Raw genomic sequence first — 22,322 nt, 5'->3', positions numbered from 1 at the left:
AGTGCTGTCAGTTAAACGCGTTATTAACGGCGTTAACGGAAACCTATTTTAACGGCGTCAATTTTTTATCGCGAGATTAACGTTCATTTTGGTGTAAACTTTGTAGTTTTTTCACATGCTGTTGCAACAACTAGTAACGTTAGAACAACTACAACACCACACCGATCTAGCCAGACCGGAAACTAAACAATACACTAACGAATGGAATGGAACAGAACGTTGTATGTGCTGCATACACGCCCCCTTTTAGGGGGAAGATGACTGATATAATGGAAATCTATGCTGCATCAAAGTGGAGAGCGAAACGTGCTTATAGTAAACTTACTAAATCTTGAAACAAACATGAATAAAAGGCACAAAATAAGGTTGGTGTAAGAGTTATCTGTGTGTTTATGGGATTAATGTGACCACGTTCCTATGTTTTGCTCTCTCCAGTTTACTAACAGGAGTGTCACAAATGTATCGATAGGCACAGTCAAACTGCCCGTGATGCTCTTCCAAAGAAAGTGCCCAAAATCGCCATTTTGTTTATGCTAATTAGATGGTCAAAAACTCAAAATTCTGCTTGGGAACAGGGCTAGTTGGATTCAGCACATGTTAATTATGATAAAAAGTCCTGTTCCCAACTTTTACTAAGAAATGCCTCTAGACCCATATACAAGGACTTTTTCTTGAAATGGCACTTGTCTAAATAGCCTTTTGAAATGAAGATGTCAAAATCGAACGTTTCGGGGGGAAAAAACTCTGGCGCCTAAAGGGTTAACCCAGAGAGGGTTAAAGCGGAGCTAGTAATCAAGGATCTTTGGTTAACCCTCTCTGGTTAGGTCTTGTCCAAAGATTCTAGAACAGAGCTCCGCTCTAGAATCTTTGGCCTTGTCTGCAGTCTGGAGATCACTGGAAGCATATAACCGTCTGAAGTCGTGGGCGATCTTGCATATCAGCAACTCGCTGGCAACTCGCTTTTCACAGCGACAGTTTGTTGCTCCGTGAGATTGCAGAGTTCTTCAACGTTAACAGTAATGTGGTTTTAAGTTGTGCAGCGATTAATGGGTCTTTGCACTGTGAACTGAAGCATGCTGTTAGGCAAACTGCAACTCCCCCAAACACTTCTCACCTGTTGCTACGAAACAGACCGTCGCCACCAGCAAGGAAACCAAATATTCACTACAGAAAAGAAGCGGCAGATGCACCCGTCGACAGATTTGTGTATGCATTTTTAGCATCCGTTTTGGAGCAGAGACATTTGTCAATATAAAAGTTCAAGTTTTTGTAAGCTGTTTAAGTAGGAATTTGTTGTCATACCAGTGCCATGTCGAAGACACAACCTTCTCAGAAGAAGAAAGTGGCTGTGTTGCCAGGGGGCAAGACCCCAGCGAGAAAAAATCTAGCTGCCATTAAAGTCCACGGGCTCCTGCGGGCTTATGAGAGCCACTGCATGAAGATGGGCAGTTGCGTCAGCACGGTTCTGAGGGAAGACTTTTCACGGTGCATTGACATTCAAAAACCCTTGACTAAGGTATGAAAATGCGTTGTAGAAATAGTCCAAAATAACCTCGTTTTAGTAAGCATTCCTCTAAGCATCATATTAGGTATGAATCCTAGTACTATACGGTTTTATTCGAATACATTTCAGTTGAGGCACGTGTCCATGTTTTAATCATAGAATGTAAAAGGTTTTAATGTATATGTACATGAGGACCGCATTTTAGTTAGGCTATATTCTTTTACGAAGGCTGGTCTCATGTTTGGACAATGTAGTAGATGTTGTTGTTATGCTACTATGTAGTTGAAATAAGTTTACATTACTAGCCTAGGTTATTTTAAGAGAGCTAATTGTCTCTGAAAATGCATTTAAAACTATTATCAAGGTAGTTTATAATATATGTGCTCCGTGGGTGCTCGAGCACCCACATGTGCCAGCTTAAAGTCCCGGCTACAATCAAACATTGCAGTTGATGTTAAATTCAGCAGCTCTAATAATGTGATTGGCTATGTTGCTGTCAATCCCCTACTCCATATCCTAACCACCAATGAAAATTCCTGACACTTCTCACCTGAAGTGCAAGGCCTTGTCGGGTCTTCACACAGGAAAAATGACTGATCATTTTTTACAGAGTTAAGACCATTTTCCTCAAAGAGAGTACATTTGGCTCTATAATGAGTTTGGAGAGTAACATTTTGAGTAAGAGAAAGAGCAAAGTCACAGAGTAACTGATAAATAGGCGGGGCTTGTCAAAGAAGTTAAGTTTCGTTTGTCCGCCATACTGTTCATCATCACTGCAGTTGAAGTGGATTTGGAAAAGACGATTTTGCAAGACGTTAAAAAGTAAATAGTCTTACAATCTCTCAGTTTTCACTTTCATATTATGTGTTTGGTGTTTATACAAATTCGCATAGACTTTCCTTGTTGCCCCAGTGATTCTTGTTTTAACATAGACACAAGTCTAGCATTAAGGTAACCGTGGTTTACATTTTGTGCTGAACAGGAATAACTGAAGTGTTAACGTAGAAAATTCATCATATAGAAATGTCATCAAAAAGAAATTCCTCATACTCGTTCATTCATAGATACTTTGTGAGGCTTTAATTGCTTTAAGACTAGCGAACTAAGCAATATGGCTGTTATAGTTATAGCAAACGTAGCTTAGCATTGGCTGATGTTCCTCCTGCTAGCAGCTAAGTTAACGTTACATATTTTTTCCGGAATGATCTGCTTGTCAGTGTGGCAGGTGTAGTGGAGAAGATAACTATATTTAGTCTCTCTAGACAAAGGTGTTGGATTGTTGAACGGTACATGAACGTCAAATAACCGTGGTCAAGAGCTAGGTAAAGTTAGCTCCCATATTTGCCATGTTTTGGACACCACATGTAAGTGACTCTAAATAGAGTGAAGTGGTGCGCTACCGTAACCAACTGTGATGTAGTTGATGAGGAAAGGCCATAGTACATAGGCCCATAATCACATTAATGTTCAAAATATGATTTTTTACTTATAATAATATTGGTTGGCTTTATGTTGCAAGGACGCCAATTGACAGCAGAAGGCAAGAGCTTTTTTCAGGCATGCTAACGTGCTTTGTACTGGGCACTGCATGTACTTGACTCTGAATTAAAGGTGTTTAAGTCGTGATTCACTCGGATCTTTCACCCGTGTCTTTAAATTAACCCATGAGTCGCGAGTCTCTAGTATCATTAACTCGGATCAGTTGAGTCCTACTACAATTCAATCTAAAACGATAAACAGCGCCACACACAAACCTCTTGCAACATTAGCTAGCCTCCTAGCCCTAGCCATCGTAGCTGCCAAAAATGTAACAATTTCGTAGGCAACCACAACTCCACAAATCAACTCAAGCGATTGAGTGAGCAGGCAGTCCGAGATAACTGGTTAACTTCCCGCAGAGCCGGAAACATTGCAGACTCACAGACCATGGGACTCAGATTGGAGCGGCTGAGTAGCAATCCGGGTTAGTCGGATCAGCCGGCCGGTTAGGCTACGTTGAGTACGAGTCAGTCGAATCAGCCGGCTACGTTGTCATGAGTGGATCTGCGAGAGCGAGTAGCTCCTCCTCGAGGTGAAAAGCAATTCCACAACAAAAGCCATTTTTCCACTTCTGAAATAACATTCAATGTTCTGCATGTAGCCTAGACATAATTAGATTTGGTGTATAGATGTAGCATATTAAAATGCAATTAGGTCGTGCAGACATTCCGAACTGCACGCTCATGGAGCTGCTTGAGTATCTACCTGGGTCAGTCGAATCAGCCGAGCGGACCGGTTACGTTGTTATCAGTGCGAGTCAGCCAAATCAGCCGGCTACGTTGTCATGAGTGGATCTTTAGAGCAGCGAGCAACTCCTCGTCAAGGTGAAAAACAAATCCACAACAAAAGCCATGCTTTCACTTCTGAAATAACATATGTTCTGCACGCATAGCCTACTATAAAATGCAATTAGGTCGCGAAGACAGTCCGAAACATTGCAAGCTCTGTATGGAGTTGCTTGAGTAGGCTAGCCTACCTGGGTCATTTGGATCAGCCGGGCGGACCGGTTACGTTATGTTGTTATGAGTGCGAGTCAGTAGAATCAGCCGGCTACATGAGTGGATCTGTAGACGAGCGAGTAGCCCAGTTTCTACTCGTGTCAAGGTGATAATAATAATAGGCCTAATGAGAATAGTAGTAGTAGTAATAATAATGATAATAATAATAATAACAACAATAATAATAATTTATTCACTGCAGGGCATTTCTACGTTCCTGTTTCTATGTCTACATTGAAAGTCAATTGCTTAGGCTAGGTTAAGACAATAAATAAACAGTCTGGCTCAAACTGCTTTCTTTCCCGTGAGTGGGTGGAGGTTTTGATGCTATTATATTAGGCTATTTTATATTATATTATATTATATGATATTATATTAGGCTACCTAACAGTATAGCTATGATTAATAGTAATATTAGTTGCCTAGTATTAGCAGCCTATAATACTTATTAGAATAAATCCTAGTAGCCTACTATTAGTAGTAGTGGTAATAAACATTTAACCTGGCAATAGCCAGATGAATTTCCGCCTAGCTCCACTCATCCATCTGGAACCGATCCATTGAAGTGTTGCTTCTGAAGGCTGGGCCTAATCAAAAAATGCTTGCATATGATTGAATAAGCCACTTGTCCGTCATCTATTGACGTGCTACTTCAACCACTCACATCGAAGCCAACCCGTGACACTAATAACAGACTCGCAGTCGCTTCTACGCTATGTCACATCTATGAAACTCCCGCCCTGCGTCCTGATTGGCTAAACCATAAAGTTGGTTGGAGAAATCACTCTCAATGGAAGAGGTCCCAAATGGATGTGAGTGAAGCTAGGCGGAGCTAAGCGGAACGACATTCATCTGGCTAGGGTCAGGTTAATAAACATTGTAGCAGAGTAGCATTAGACCTAGGCAAACTTTTCTATTGTTAACAAAACAACAACAAATAATTAATTATTATAATATAGGCTACCCTCTCTGTCAATAAGATCAAAGTTTCTGAACATGAGCACCAAAAAGATGAACAATGTGTGGATGCACTTTGACCAGGAGAGCAAAACTCTAAAGGCTAAATGCAAGTGCTGCAAAAACCTGGTTTCAAATCATGGAGGATCCACATCCAACATTTTTTTCGAACGTACGCGCTGCTATCACGTCTGGTGTAGCTACTTCCATTGATTATAGTGGCAGCTAATTCATTCTTTGCAGTCACGTGATTACCATGGATACCTGGCGGGCAAGAAACTCTAACAAAACGACGAACAGTGGCCAGCCAGGGGAATTGCAGCCTTGCAGATTTCCAATACTACAATCAATTAACTATTTAGAGACCATATGTCACCAAATGTTAAAATAGATATCAAGAAAAGACTAGAAAATGTAATTCCAGGGAATTACCATTGCATGTAAATGTAAAAACTGTTGTGTATAACATTACTTACAGTATGATTATTCAGATTACATACATGTAGACTTACAGTATTTTTGAAAACCACTTACTTGGTTAGATGTTAGCTTAGAGTATATGACAGTCAGTACAAATAAATTGTCAATTCAATATTGATCAACAATTCTTTGTTTTAATACAGTACTGCAGAAACAGCAGAATGATACTCAGAACACACTAATGAACACTTAACAACCAATGCAAGCTTGAAGTCAAAAAAGTTGTTGAAACCAATTTTAAAGTTAACCAATAATGATAAGGGAGAAACCAGATGTCTGAATTTGCATTCTTACAGAACTTGATGATGCCAATCATATTATCCTAAGACAGATCTATTTATCAGTTTTAATTCTGAACTGGCAGCAACAGCTAGAGGCCTCAGTTAATGATAATAGGTCAAATTTGATGGTGATATATACTGAAGAATAAAAGAGTCAGCCCTTCAGATGATCCGTTTTAGACAGAACTTAGGTTAGAATCTTAATGTTCACACAGCACAGGTCTAAAAACGGAGGACTAACAGCACAGCTAAGTTTCACAGATGTTACAGCACAGGTATGAATGGTTGACAAATACTGTATGATTCACAAGTATACAAGTTCCATATAGTTAGTATAGTCCTCACACAACAATATAGTTCTCAGAATGTCTCAGTGTAGATCTTGGATAAGTCTCAGTATGGTTAAATGGTATGTGCACAGATATGTTGAGATATGGTGACATGTTTGTAAGAATGTATGTTAGTAGGTATGTTTCTAGCAACATTGTCAGAGATTGGTTGACAGGTGTGCACAGACAGGCACACACAAAATGTCATACACAGCCATCACCTCTGGTCTGGAACCTAAAAGACAAAAGCAAACAAGTTTAACAGTTATACCAAAACAATACAAGGAATGTCTGCAATTGTACAATTGTTTAATACAACTCATTTATTTAAGTGAAGTTGTTACATTACATTAGGCTGACACATTTTTAACCTAATGACTAACATGGTTAAACAGTTTAAGCTTTTTAAACAATTCTCTCAACAATTCTAGGACAATAAAAAAAAGGTAGAGTATAATACACTCCATCAAGCTTAAATGCTAGCCTATAATATTAAATTGCAAACAAAGCAGAATTCTGTGTTTTTATTGTTAAATATAAAACATAAACAGCTTAGTTGTTGCTGTTAATAATCATATGAGTAAGGACAGATCATTCTGATACTAAGTATCTTGATAACCAACTGCTATAACTTAAACAGCTTGCTAGGTCTGTGAGCAACATTTTTTCCTACAGATTACTATGTACTACAACTGGAAAGCTTGATTCACGTGCCAGGCTACACTTTAATTTATAGACCAGAACAATGCAGAAATGAGTAAGCCAAGTAAACATACTATTGTAGCGTATGTTGACAACACAAACGGTACAGCTCAACTTCTGTAGTGTGTTTTAACAAGACTTTAGTGATATGGTCCATTTCCTAGCAGTAGCCTATTCATGGCTTTCATAAGGTCCCTTTCCACAGGAGTATTAATCAAGCACCAATGCATTCATAACCTAGGTGCTTGATTGTACACATGTGGAAAGGGACCTGATGAAACAATAGACGAACGATAGCATACCGTGATAGCAAAGATCCTTGATAACTAGTCTCCATTGACATTAGTGCAGCGAGGGTTTACTCTGGTCTGCATAAAGGGGGATTTTCCCCCCTCCCCCTTGCAAGAATCGAACGTGGAAATTGTCGAACGTTTGCGCCTTTCGCTCCGCTTTAACCCTCTCTGGTGATAGTGTTTACTTAGGCTACTTAGAATCAGGAGCGTAGAATGAAAACTTCTGCCTGGCCTATTTGATACACAAACAAGCGGTGTACAACGTTAAAAATTTGGTAAAATAAAAACAGTAACATATTTGTTAGCTTTAACTAAATGTGAATGGTAGAAGCTATAACGTTATGATCATCAACAATGAGTAACGTTATTCATGCCATGAATGAAACACATGATGGGTTTCATCAGGTCCCTTCACACAGTATAGCCTAATCAAGCACCATGTAGTCTGCATTCATAATCTATTCTAGGTGCTTGATTCTATAAACCTGTGGAAAGTGACCTGATGTTGAATAGAACCAGAGCCATTAGTAGGCCTATCTGTAGGCCTACGTTAACGTTCTAGCAGAGAAGACAGACGGGCTCTGGTTATAGAAACGCTGCTGGTTAGCCTAATAACAAATGTAACGATAGTGCGTTACGTTTGATTGTCGTTAGCTATCGAAACCTACAGCTAACCGGTCACTGTAAAGTTGACGACATATTTACGTTGATTAACAGTGGGTTTCCTTAAATAACATCAACGTAGCAAGGTGCTAACGTTAACTATTTCACTAACGTTATAACGTTAACGTGACCTAACGTTATAACGTTAGTTTAGCTATTTGTGACCCATAATTTCATACAACTTAACGTTACATAACATAATATTTGACGACATAAATGACTCCAATACCAAAAACCGGAACACTTACCTTGTCTGTAATTAGAGAAATGTGCCTCTGAATGAGAGTTTTACAAGCAAATAAAGTGACCACGGCACAGCAGGAGAAGACGTTCAGAAGATTCACAGCTCTAGTGGTAGTAGGCCTAGTAGCTCGCGTTCAGCTGTTGACTGTTTTCAGATGCAGGTCACGTCATAATGCTAAAAGTTGCCGCCACGGCGGTCAATGTTAACTCTATGAGAATTTCTTGCTCTTTTATCATAAATATCTAAACAAGTATAAAGTTCACAAATGTGAAAAAACATAGAACAAATCCCCGTTACAAGACCTTTGTAGGAGTGGTTGAATGACGTCGAACGGTTCAGTGGTTTTTGAGCCTTTGAACGTCAAATTTGGTCGGAAGAAGAATAAGAACTAGAGAATGCAATTCCGGGGAATTACGAGTGCATGAAAATGAAGCTACGACAGACATAGCATAGCTTAATAAAAGTTGATAGTTTAGAAGTAGACAGTTTAAAAGTTGAATGTAGATAGTTTAAAAGTTGTTAATAGACAGATAGTTTAATGGAAGTTGATACACATAGTTTAATAAATGTTGAAAGTTTAAAAGTTAAATGTAGATAGTTTAAAAGTTGTTGATAGACTGATAGTTTAATGCGTGTTGAAAGACAAATAGTTCAAAAGCTCTATATAGGTAGATAGTTGATGATAACTGACAGTTGGAATGGCTCTAATGTTTGCTCACAGTAATGCTAACCATGCTAATAATGCTAACTAGCTAGTTAGGACTTTTATTTTGAAATAGTTGAAGGCAGAGGATACAGTTGATGGGAGTCATAGTTGACTGACAGTTACAACAGTAGAACAGTTGACAGTAGTTGAACAGTTAAAAAGTTGGATAGTTTAAAGGGACTTTTATTTTGAAACAGTTGTGGGCACAGGAAGCAGTTGAACAGGATCTGTAGTCTTAATACAGCCATATTGTATGCTTAAAGACTGAGACAGTGGCTGCAGGTGGCCTGAACACCTGGCATAGGATTCTAATTGCTCTATTGTGATGTCATAATCTAATGTTAAGTCAATGGGGAAATTTTAGTAGTTTTTAATTAATAGATTAAAAAGTATAAAAGTTACAAAGTTGAAAAATACATAGCTGAAGTCACATAAGTAAGACCTACGCAACACAGTTTGAATGAAGTTTCTAAGTTAAACGGTTGAAGCTGTATTAAACGCAAAAAGCGTTAGAAGAAGAATAAGAAGAAGAAATCGGATAACAGTAGAGTGCATTTTCATGCACTCTAATAATATTAAGAAGAACAGCGATAATAGTCCATTGCATGTGCAATACAATTAGCATACTCGGAACGTGTGATCCATAACATTACACAGCACCCGCTGATGTTTTCATTGCTTTGAAGCTGGCAAAGTCTCTACCAGACTTGGAGTTTGGAGATATGTACATATATCTTATAGAGAATCCGTCACCTTACACTGCACAAAAAAACGAAAGCTTGCAAAAGTACAGATAGCTATCTTTTTTTCAAGAGTGGATGGGTTAACAACGCTGTCGTATGGGAGGTGAAAAACAGGAATGAGGTGAGTGTTACTAGTTAGCTAGCTAACGTTATCCGTTTACATGTTTGTAGCTATAAGTTACACAAAGTGACATCTGTTCCATCTGAATATGAACACCCTGCCTGCCGGCGAATGACCGCTTGATAAGTAGTTAAAAAAAAAAACATATGCTAACTGTATCATATATGGCTAGCAGGATGTCAACATTGTAGCCTACCTGCTTATCCACTCCACATAGCATTTGACAACAGACAAGAGCAGTTGGGGCAGCGAAATGCATATAATCCTGTTAGTAATCTGTTAGGTTGTAATGTAGTAGTAATAAGTGTACGATAGTATGCATGCAAAGTAACTATAAGTAATAAGTAGACGCAGTACAACTGTAATGTGTCATTCATTCACCATGTATTCTTCTTCTCATATATCAAATCACGTATCATACGTATACAGATTAGGTTGTAATGTAGTAGTAATAAGTGTACGATAGTATGCATGCAAAGTAACTATAAGTAATAAGTAGATGCAGTACAACAGTAATGTGTCATTCATTCACCATGTATTCTTCTTCTCATATCATATCAAATCACGTATCATACGTATACAGATGATAACGCGTTCTCGCCACCTGCTGGCGAACGTGTAAGCACGTTATGTTAAGATTACACGATTGACATGAAACATAACATCAGCGAATCATAAGTCTGAAATTATGCACGTCAACTGTCTCTATGACAGCAGAATTTATGACCGTCACTTAAAAGTAGAGCCCGACCGATAAAAGATTTTTGAAGGCCGATACCGATACAAATATTTGTTGATTTAAAAATCCTATATATTTTTTTTTTCTTCAGAAACGCGGAACAAAACATTAACAGATTTCCCTAACATTAGTTATTTGTAGTTATTTATGAGTATTGACTAAAATAATATGATGCATTTGCACAATGCATTTTAAAAACAAACTTGTTTATTTTTAAATAATATTGTCACAGTGGAACATCGAAATATATTAAGTTCTGATAAATAAAATGTATAAAAATAGAAACTTAAGCTATGAAACTTAGTCTTTTTGTTCAAAAGACTATGTCAAAATGTTCACTCCTCGCACGTCTAACTTACATTTTACAATGCAGGGACTGTAACTACAGATATACTAGTTATAAATACAGTAATCATTACTTTATTTAGGCAGAATAAGTTCGTTGTGGTTTCAAAGTTCATTAATGTTAACGTTAGCGGTCTTCCACTGATATTCATGGCATTAGCTAGCTTTGTGGTTAGCTAGTCTATGATGAGCCATAATTTAGCAATGGATAACGTCATACTGAAAATTGCAAAACATACGCTTTCAAAATAACAGGCTGGGGAGAGATGATACGTCTCATTGCCAAAAGTTAAAAGGACAGACAGTCAACTACACTGTAACAACGTAACATAATTACTAGCTAATTCCGCTTCACTCTCGGCTTATTTAACAGCAGCAAAACTGGACATTGTTTTCATGAATTTTGTCATGCTTATTTGAGTTAAAAGAACTGATGGGGATGTTCTTTTAATTGTTATTCAAGCAATATACGTCTCGTGACCAAATCTCCATGAACACACTTCACTGATGATCTCACTCGCGGATAACTGGTTCTCTCTGCCCGACTCTGGCTGGATCAGCAGGTTGCAGGATGTGTGGCGCGTTATACACGAGTGTTGCCAGCAGGGACGGTGTAGAGTGCCCTCTGGTGGACAAACTATACAACGCCAACACTCATGACATGGCTGAAGGGTGTTTCGTCCGTTTTTATTTTATTTTTAAAATATTCATTTATCGGCCATTATAAATGCTGATACCGATAGTTTGGAAAATGCCTAATATCGGCCCGCCGATAAATCGGTCGGGCTCTACTTAAAAGTGAAACCCAGCTGGACGCACAGCTTGCAGTTCCTCTGATTTGTCTACCCACGTGATGCCACATGTAAACATATATGGTAACCTAATTAAAAAAAGGAAAGAAATGTGTAGCTTTAAAAAATATCTGTGGTAGGCTACTGTGCTTGTGAATGATATACTTTATCTAACTAAAACCTTTATCTATGTTAGGTACATCATTCCTACAGCTTGAATGAATCGCCTCTGAGGTTAGGTTGCTGTGGAAAAGGAGGGACTGGTTCGATTTGGCCACTGCACCTGTATGGCCGGGTTAGGTGTAAGTGTGCTCACATGTTGTCAGGGTTGCAGTATGGAGAGCTGGGCCGAGGCGCAGGGCAAGTGGAGACAAGACGAGATCGAGGCACACTTAGCGAAAACAGGAATCTTGAAAAGTGGACAAGAAACAAGAGACAGGTGAACACAGGGCTGGAAATCATAATTAAACTAGCAGACTAATAATGAGGAACAGGTGAGGGGCGGAGACACAGGGAACTGAGACATGGCAAGACAAACAAAGGAGCACATGGCTGACAGGAACTAAAACACAGGGACAGGAAGTAAACACAGGAGCACATGGCACAGGAGGTAAACAAAGGAGGGACAGGAAACACAGGATCGTTACACATGTTGTGTACATCAGGAATGTGTAAGAGACTGTACATGCCTGAAGTTGTTTGCAGACTACTGATCTTAGTGTTAGTGAATTGGCAAAATGCAAGTGTGCACAAAGAAAACAAATGAAAAGTGCTAAATTTTTAATTGTACTGTTAGACAGACAAATACAGATTTATTCAATAAATAAATAAAATGCACATACATAGATAAATAAAACAGATGGATACAAATAAAGACAATGCACAAAGGTATTTAAAGTGAAAATGTAATACATGTATTATTGTAATATATAAAATGTCATATATTCATTATTATTATTTACAGTGTGTGTTTGTATAAATAAATCATTGCATATTTACATTGTATTATTGTAGTATTTAACCAGAAGGAATAATTGAGGGTGCCACATTTGTAACAACCACAGTTGGCACAACACACATGGACTACTTTGTCTAAAACTGTTAACCCTTTGGGGTGTTCCGCTTCAAACATCTGGATACCTATAGTACTTGTAGTATAGAGTTTGTAGATAACTCTCTCTACATGGATTCTTACTGCGGCAAGTCCACGTGTGGACTCCAGCTCTACTGAGCTCAATTGTTTCCTTCCTTTGGTGAAAGCTGGGATCTTCAGCTCAGCATTATACAAGCTAATAGATTCTGCCACGTTAAACCCTCGATCAGCCAGTATTACATCACCTGCACTGATGCATTCCAGAAACCCAGAATTTTCTGTGACACGTTTGTCTGATGTTCGGCCTCCCCATCCCTTAGATATGAATACGACTGTTCCTTGTGGCGATATGCCTATTAGGTATTTCATGGTGTGATGAAATTGGGTTTTTCTATAAAAATTTCAAAAACAATCAATTCTGCAGGCACATCTAGGGTAAGTTTGTCATGGGCACTGACAGCCGAAGCTCTTCTCTCTGTGGACAGTTGGAACCCAATCAGGGGACAGCGGGTCATCAAATTTGGCACCTGAAATAATAAAATAATATAATATAATAGATAAACACGTTATTGCCACACAAGGCTTTGGGTATTTTCAACATTGAGTCCTGTAATGTTAGTTCCAGGTCTTTCTAGTAGCTATCAAGTCTGCTAGCGAGCTAGCTGCATAACTATGGACTAGGACTAAAGGTAGCTAAATTGTGTGAAGCAGTCAAGTTTTTTTTTTTTTTTTAATAATCGAGCAGCAATAATTCCTCCGTAAATAATCTAGCTCTACTTTTGGGTCATCTCTGGTTCTCATTGAAAACCATAGATATCACAAACCTCAAAACAACCTATCACACAACTTTGTTGTTGTTAGCAAAAGACGACAGCTGTTAGCCTAGCTTAGACTCATAACACAATATGTTGATTGACGAAACCCCCACCCCATTGTATTCAAACAAATGTTGAAATTACCTTTGATGAAATGATCACTGCACAGACGTGTGTATACTGTGAAGGTTGCCAGGTCCCATTTCCTGAAACGATTGCACATCTGATAGCCTGTATCTCCTTATCAGATGGGATCCGGCAAAAACAACCCCGGCTTATCTCCTCGGCGGTTAGTGCATCCAATCGCACAACAACTATTTGGCATGTTATTTACACCTCAAAACACCAACTTTTGTATAGTAAAACTGGCGACGTCCTGGCCAGATCCTAGACTGATTTACTGAATTTCGTTGCTGGAGAACGACGTTCTTGCCCGCCAGCCAGTGGTTGTGACGTCACGTGCAAAGTATGAATTGTTGCAGCAGACGCTACGCAAACGGAGCACTTCAGTTACGCGCCTGGTGTAGCTCATCCTAAGAGCGTCGTAAAGCCCCTGTTACGAACGTCTACGAACGAAGATGTGAGGCTTTTAAAATAAAATATGCACCCTCCCATTTTAGACAAACATATGATATTGTTTCAAAACTTTTTTTAAGTGGGGAACAGCGCGATGAGTTAAAGTCTTTCATTTCTGAGTTTTCATCTTAATTTTCACTTCGACCTGCACAAGTCTAATCGAGCATGACATTGACACACAGGTGCCCGCCCGGTTAAGCAGAGGTTTTATCGACTGCCTCTAGAGAAGCGTAATAGTATGGAGGCCAGTGTACAATATCTTCTTGACAATGGCCTGGCCAAACCGTCATATTCCAGCTGGGCATCACTGTGTTTGTTGGTTAAAAAATCAGACATATAGGTTTTGTACAGATTATAGGAAGGTTAATGCGTTGACAAAGCCTGATTCCTTTCCATTGCCTCGTATTGAGGATTGTGTGGACCAGGTCGGTAGTGCGCGGTACGTTAGTAAATTTGGTTTATTAAAGGGGTATTACAAGGTACCACTAACACCGAGAGCACAGGAGGTGTCTGCATTTATCACATCTTCTGGTTTATACTCTTATACCAGGATGAGTTTTGGCCTTGGGAACGCCCCTTCAACCTTCCAGCGTCTCATGAACAGGGTAGTTGCGGGGTTGGAGGGGTGTGCCGTTTATTTAGACGACGTGTTATGTTACGCCGACACCTGGGGCGACCATCTGGCATGCATTCGCGCAGTGTTTCAGAGGTTGGTGGCAGCAACTCTTACTGTGAACCTTGCCAAATGTGAGTTTGCCCAGGCCACTATCGTTTATTTAGGAAAGGTGGTTGGCCAAGGTAAGGTGCGGCCAGTAAATGGGAAGGTCGTGGCAATAGAAAACTTTCCCACGCCATCCACAAAGAAGGAATTGATGTGCTTTCTGGGTATGATCGGTTATTACCGAAATTTTTGTTGCAATTTTTCTACGGTGGTTTCCCCGCTGGATTTTGGATAGGCTAGTGTAGTACTTTTCCGTTAAACCGCGAATATTTTTTTTTTTCTCAAAACAAGGTTGATGCCCCATTAACTTTTGCCATTTATATGAGCATGTACAATCGTTTAGTCATGTCGTAGCTGGTTTTAAGTCTGCCATGGATGGTTACGATTTTTTGTTCTCGGTGTGTACAGACTAATTAGAATACATGTGTTTAATAGCCTGCATAATTTTGTGTGAATTTGTCATCCGAAAAATCGGACTCGGTGTGTACGGCAGATTTTACTGTGTTAAACGTGGAAACGTCGCTTTAGCTGCAGGGCTTAAAATGTTTAGGCACCGTGCCTGAATTCAGGCGTGAGCTGGTATGCTTAAAGGAGAATTCCGGTGTGATATTGACCTAAAGTGTATTGAAACATGATACCGAGTGTGAACGTATGTTTCATAGCCCATCTCGGCTTGTCCCCTGCACTCCAAAATCTGGCGCTTTTTCAAAGTTCTCAATGTCTCGTTTTAAATGTCAGGGCCCTCGGAAGTCTACCAATGAAGTGTGGAGATACATTGAGCCTCGTAAATGGGTGTAAAACAGTGATTTATTTGCATGGCTAGCCCGATGCCGAAGCACCACTACTGAAAAAGCTGTTGGTAGCATCGGCTAACTAGCGCCAGATTTTGGAGTGCAGGGGACAAGTCGAGATGGGCTATGAGACATACGTTCACACTCGGTATCATGTTTCAATACACTTTAGGTCAATATCACACCGGAATTCTCCTTTGACTTTGCTTTAAGCCCTGTAGCTATCCAATCCCACCACACTGCGTGTCTTCTTGTGTGCTCTAAAACATACCGCACAAGGAAGTAAACAGTAAACATCGATTCAACCAACAACACCAAGAGCCTCATTAATTTGTAATAAGCTTTGTAACCATGACATTGTGGTCATGCTAGTGAATAATGTCACCTACATAATATAGCCAACATGTGCGCTTACTTAATGTAATGTAACTGTGGTCCCACTTGTGGACGGAGGCAATTTATAAGGTGTAAGGAGCCACGACTGACAGGGATAGCCACTGTCCCCTACCAAGTGACATCCAGCTGGCACATGACGTCTCTCGAACAGTTGCCTCAGACCACTCTCCATCAATATCCTCAAGTCATGAGTGGATCCGGGCCACTTTGCAACAACATCGAGGATTGTGAAGTTTGAATCAAATACAATCTGGGTATTGATGGAGTGGGTTTTCTTTCTATTGACAAACACGTCCTCATCCTGACATGGTGCAATTATTTTAACATATGTCCCATATTTAGCACCGACCACTCCAGGCACACCGGCAATATCCATAAAGCTGGCTTTGTTTCTTTGAAGTTGGCGAATGTCCAAGGGAAAAACGTATAAACTGTTGAATAATATGGGGTCTACAGAGTGCATTGATGGTTTGGTGGATGGATCTGCTTACCGACGGCTGGGATATTGCTAAATCGGCGTTACACAATTGAATTTTCCCCGTTGCCAGGTAGTGAAGTGTTGTCAAACATTTTAATTCGGCACTGCTTGGGTTGCTGCGAGTAGTTGGCGCTGGTACTGCATCCCTCAGAAGGTCCACAACAATCAATATTCTCTCACAGTTAAGGCGGTATCTTTGTAATAATTCCTTGTGAGTGTGTCCAAAACATTCTGTCAAGCTGCCATTTACTGATTGTTTGGAGTAGCTCTAAGTGAGTTAGGAGTCCTTTTGACTTCTAAGCTGACTTAGGTGCTACTTTTAAGGCTAAAATGCTTTGGGAATGACTCTTGGTAAAAAAAAAAAAAGAAGAAAAAAAAGAGTTTCTCCTAAATTTGCCAGTTAGGAGCTTCTTTAGCCTTAAGATTCTTTGTGAATATGGGTCCTGATTGATTTACCTTATTTTTTAAAATAGTAAAAAGCCTATATCTTCGTACTATTAAGTTTGTATGGCATGCTCATTTTTTACCCTAGATTTGGGGAAAATGTTTTACACACATTCACATACTATGAGCCCTATCGTGCACTCAAGCGCAATTGACTTTGTATACTGACGCTTTTGTCTTTCCTATTTTGCATTCAGCGCATATTGGAATTTTCCCTCCACTGGTACACGGCGGTAAATTAGGGAATGCAATTGTGCCCACGGGGGCAGTTCAGCTAAAAGAGGAGGCATGTTCCGGCACAAACGTTCCCTGTTGATATTTTGATGTTGATGTTTCAGAAAACAATTCCGCCACAGACCAGGAACATCCTGGTCTAAAGTCAGTGGTGCAAATTCAGATGCTATTTTATGGGCGCATGCATGGTCACAGGCCTGCAGGAATAAATGCTATGCACACCCATCTACAAACACACGGCACACACGGAAACATTCAAAGCCTTGATAATATTTGTCCGTTTCCCGGTTTTGTTGGTCACCTAAAAAGTAGCCTATATAGTACAACATCTACATGCAATATCTTTACAACAACAACGCCTAATTACGACCTATTCATTTGGACAACTTTATTCATTTGGACAACTTTAGGGCAGCCGTGGCCCACTGGTTAGCACTCTTGACTTGTAACCGGAGGGTTGCTGGTTCGAGCCCCAACCAGTGGGCCGCGGCTGAAGTGCCCTTGAGCAAGGCAACCCCTCGCGGCTGAAGTGCCCTTGAGCAAGGCAACCCCTCACTGCTCCCTGAGCGCCGCCGTTGTAGCAGGCAGCTCACTGCGCCGGGATTAGTGTGTGCTTCACCTCACTGTGTGTTCACTGTGTGCTGTTTGTGTTTCACTAATTCACCGATTGGGTTAAATGCAGAGACCAAATTTCCCTCACGGGATCAAAAAAGTATATATACTTATACTTTACTATATACAGTGGGCATCGCTTTCAAATGGCCACTTCAGTCGCGCATTACGAGGCGTGAAGCTGTAATCGCTCTGCCTGCCGCCCCTTCTGAAAAAGCTTCGATTTAGACTACTTGGGTATGGCTTAAGGCTTGACTACTGGTAAATAAAATCGAAATTTGCTGTCTACATTATTGTCAGTGTTGGGGCAATGCAACTACGCAAATCAAAACAGTGGTGTAATAATTGAGCCAGTAGAGAAATAACTGTTCAGAATTAATCTGTAGCCTTGGGTAGGCTTCTGCGACGTTTTTAACAGGCTACGCTATAGAGGCTTAGTTTAATTTGCCCTACTTCTTGACTGCTTGACATGTCATTTTTATTTTTCTGTACAATAAACAAATACATCTGCTTTATGCCGCAGAATTACATTCATATTTGGAACTTACATAGGCCTAGTCCAATGCATCGTTACACTACGTTAGTGTTTCCCAAAACCATAGTAGCAACGAACGTTCGCAACCACTATCATAAAGTTGTGTAGTTACAACTACACCTCTCGACCTGTGGTAGAATGCTAGTAGAAGCATAGTTCCAGGGATCTTCATGTCAAGGACGTCACTGACGCCAGTTATTTGTTTGCAAATTAATAATTATAAATATATTTAGGTTTCTAATTGATATTTACACTTCTACCCACCATACATCCATATTTTAAAATGCCCAAGGCAGAAAATACATAAATTAAAAGTCAATTTGCAGCCATGTGCACGTAAGTAAAAGTCACACACCTGCAGATAATAATAAGGTGGTGCGCACTTTTTGACGAGTCAGCTGAGAATATGTAGCCTTTGATTTTCATGGAGGGGGGGGGGGGTCCTTGTTAGTTTACGCAAACCAAGCCAAGAAGGCGGATTCTGATTTTGATAATATGATCTGCACAAAAGATAAACTTATATAATATTGTTGTCAAAATCTTAACCTAGATTCGAACTCTTGGACAGGGGACTGGTAATTGCTGTGCAACGGCGGCTGTCATCTGCCAGCCTTAACGCAATGCGCCACAGAAGTATGTGCAGGTGCCCGTTCACGTGCTACTAAACGTCATTAAACACCTTAGTCCAGACTACTGAAGTTTGGAAACTATCATGGTCCAAACTTACTGTACTATGTACGTACGACAGTTTTGGGAAACAGTTGTAACTTACATGTTGGTTAGTTGAACGATGCATCGTGTAAATTAGTAAGTTAGTAAAAAGCTAACCTCCGTAGTTGTACGGGAAACGCACCCCATGTAGGCCATTAGCAATCTGTTTATTTTATTTTATGAAGCCTACACAGTAGATCACATGCCACATTCTCACTTTCAATAGACAGATGCAATAGCCATTGGTCAAGTATTGAGTATAAAGCAATTAAGGCGAGACACTACAGGTGAATAGGGTAAAATTTTAAAATAATAGACATCACCATGAAACTTCCTCAGTTGATTACTTACACAAGTATGAACAAAAAATGTATTACAAGTTTTTGAAATTCGAATGTCTAATTATGCAAATTAGGCATTATCTCATTAAATATGCGCACATTTGCATATATTTTCGGTAGATAGATCTGAACATATGATGAAGCCAGGTGCAAAATTATTTTTTCATTTTGTTTGCATACAAGATAAAAATAAAATTACAGAGGGATTTCAGGATATCTGCTTTCATTACCTAGGAAATCAGAATATACTGTCCATAGCCTTAAAAAATCGATTTTTGCCATATATTTTTGAATAAAATGTCACATAAATCAGGCCAGGAATGATTTATTAACAAATCCCTCTGTAAATATCTTCAGAGCACTGCTAAGTGTATATCTGGAAAGTTTGGTGTACATAGGTGCTACATAGGCTGAGATGTATCTACTGGAAAATGAGAAAAACTCAATTTGAGAAAACAGCCTTGGAACACAGACAAGAGATTCCGTTCTCAGCCTAGACTCGCCTTTGAACTTTCGCGATTGGTTGCGGTTGCAAAGGAAGTGTCCAAAAACAGAGCTTTCCAACGGTACTACACATGTTATGTTTTGTAGCACGGTCGCGGTAGAGCATGAAACGTTAGAAGACTAACTTTTGGTGAATTTAGGAGAAATATACAAGCGCGAGTAGACAAAATGTAATGAAATTAACACCTAAATGTGTAAATCGGGCTTTGTTGTTGTAGTAGTGTGAAAGAATACATGCTAAGGTAGAAAATTAGCCCAAAATCTCGAAATTGACCAGTGCATGAAAAAACGATGTTTTCACCTGCCGTGTCTCGCCTTAAGATAGTATGAAGTACTTTTTGTATAGGGTACTATCATAAAAATTCATTAAAACGAATAACATTTTGCAACTTGATTAAATATCGTAGGCACAGGAGTAAACTTGTACATCCATTGGCCCGTGGGGAGATCACATGCCAGTTGCCTCTCCCTTCAGTGCTATGACTCGTTCGGCTGTGAGCTTGTTTCGCCAAAAAAAACTCTATTGCAGATATCAATGCGTCTTTGTTCATGGGTTTGGCCTCACAGCAGAGGCTTAGACAACTATGACCCACTTTTTGGTGTCGTAATTTGCCCTACTTATTGACTGCAATGTAGTCAATTGACTGCTTGACAGGTTATTTTTATTTTTCTGTACAATAAACAAATACATCTGCTTTATGCCGCAGAATTACGCACTTGGCCAGCCTATAGAACGGGCACATTTTGGAGAGAATAGAGAATGTAAGCACGCAAGAATCTGTAGGCTATTTGTGGCTGGTTACCAGCAAACAATGTTTAATGCATTAACTCAAGACGTCAAACATTTTCTAAACAATACAAACAGAAAGGATGCAGCAGGCAGCAAATATAGAAGAGTCATTTCCAGTGGGCTATAGGCCTAGTTTGCAAGAAGGAGACATGAGCATGCCACACTATCCACAGCTGTGGTAGCGGGGGGTAGGAGGATTACTGTTAGCGCAGGATTTATATAAAATTCTTCAACAGAAGGCCTGCCTCGAATGCAGGCTTGCCCAAAAAAAAGGCCTGTGGTTTGCGCAGCCTACAGTAAGTAGGTCAGTGAGTTAGGAGTCCTCTAGACTTCTTTTAAGCTGTCTCAGAGGTGGAAAGTTGCGTTCGTTGGGGGCAGGGCCGGATTAACAATTCATAGACCTTGGGAACAAATGTCTGATGGCACCCCCTGTTTCAACATTTTGAATATCAGTGTCGGGTGAATTAGGAAATGCCTTATGGCTGAAAGCTGCTTGGGATCCCCGCTGTCAAGCAATAACCATACAAAAAGTTAAAAACAGATGACATGATGCGCGTCACTGACATAATGCGCAAATAATATAGCCTAGATATTCCAATATATTCGAATACATGTGTTTATTTTAGAGGGGATATTCGAACGTCATTTTTGAGCAATTTTGACAGCCCTAGTCTACTGTAGGCTACACCAATCATTAACACCTTCCACCTAACCCCGGTGAGTGGGGGTCGCTATAATGCGTGTGAAATAGCACCATTGAGTAGCCTATGCGAAATAGCCTTAAAATCGTTCCGGTGTTGTGTGCCTTCTGGTTTCTCCACCTACTGGTTTCCTTGCGTGTGCATGCGCTGCAGCAGTTGTCAGACATTCACAAACAAGTTGTTTTAGGCGGTTTGAAGTCGCTTTTCATACGCCATGAGCGCTCGGCTACATTACAGCCGCTCGGACAAAAGACATGTAAAAAAATATATGTTTTGAAAACTAGCATTAAACTGGATTCGATCCCGCAAAAGCAACACACGCGTGACTCTCTCCATCCTGATTCCCTACTCTTTGAGGCAAGTAATGTTACACGAATCAATTAACTATTGTAGGCTACCATTAATTAATAACGTAGGCAACACCCAGGTAACATGTTGTCCAGGCTATCTGAAACAAGGGGTTGCCTCTCATCTACAACAACTGCAGGAATAAATGTTATGGCACAGACTCCACAGCCATATCTACCGGTATGTATAGGTTCGCGCATGCATAAAAGTTACCTTAGTTCGTTGTGTTTGTGACTTTAAACAGTGGATGTGCTTTAGTAAATGTGCTTTGTGCTTCATTCAGCATTATAAACCAGTTCTTACGCTAACTTTTTGACCAGCAATGTATCTCTCTTGCCTATACCTTGCCTCACCATTTCTGTTTTCGAAAGAAAGATGTATGTCCATGGCCTTCAAATCTTATCCTAGTGTTCTAATCCTTGGTGGTTGCGTGCGTGCGCTCTCATTCTCATTCTCTCTCCTGCGCAAACATTATGCCCTGCATGCCTACTGCGTGTAGTTCTACTGCATTAAGTTTCGCAAATAAATTAGTTTGTTTTACAGAAATGGCCTACTGTCACACTGCATGCAGGCTATAACCAAAAGCACACATTTTGTAAATGGGTATAATTTTGTCCTAATTAATATTCGCGGTCCGAGTTGCGGTCGGGTTGATTAAAATATCGGGCGACCGCGGGCCGCTTGTGACCAAACCCGCGCAACACTGATAGCGCACCAGACCGCGATGTCTTCAAGGGTTGAATGAAGGGAGTTTGCAAAAATTAGTGTATTTTTCAAGTCAATAAACATTCTTAATT

General features: G+C 39.9%; 1 protein-coding gene across 4 annotated transcripts in view; it reads left to right on the top strand.

The window, feature by feature from the left end:
* The first annotated feature begins 923 nt into the window (after positions 1–923).
* Positions 924–22,322, top strand: part of LOC121683888 — a 63,273-nt gene continuing 41,874 nt past the window's right edge. For 2 of the 4 annotated variants that reach the window (XR_006022942.1, XM_042063748.1), the window contains exon 1: positions 924–1,516. Coding sequence is in view for 2 of the 4 variants with exons in the window: in XM_042063748.1 (XP_041919682.1) it covers positions 1,310–1,516 (207 nt within the window). In the remaining 2 variants the exon portion in view is untranslated. Of the gene's footprint in view, positions 1,517–1,983; positions 2,327–22,322 lie in introns of those variants that run through there. The other 2 variants (XM_042063747.1, XM_042063749.1) reach the window with 2 other exon arrangements.

This window comes from Alosa sapidissima, chromosome 15 (assembly GCF_018492685.1).
Source record: "Alosa sapidissima isolate fAloSap1 chromosome 15, fAloSap1.pri, whole genome shotgun sequence".
Lineage (NCBI taxonomy): Eukaryota > Metazoa > Chordata > Actinopteri > Clupeiformes > Clupeidae > Alosa > Alosa sapidissima.
This window is presented reverse-complemented; position numbering and strand designations above follow the sequence as displayed.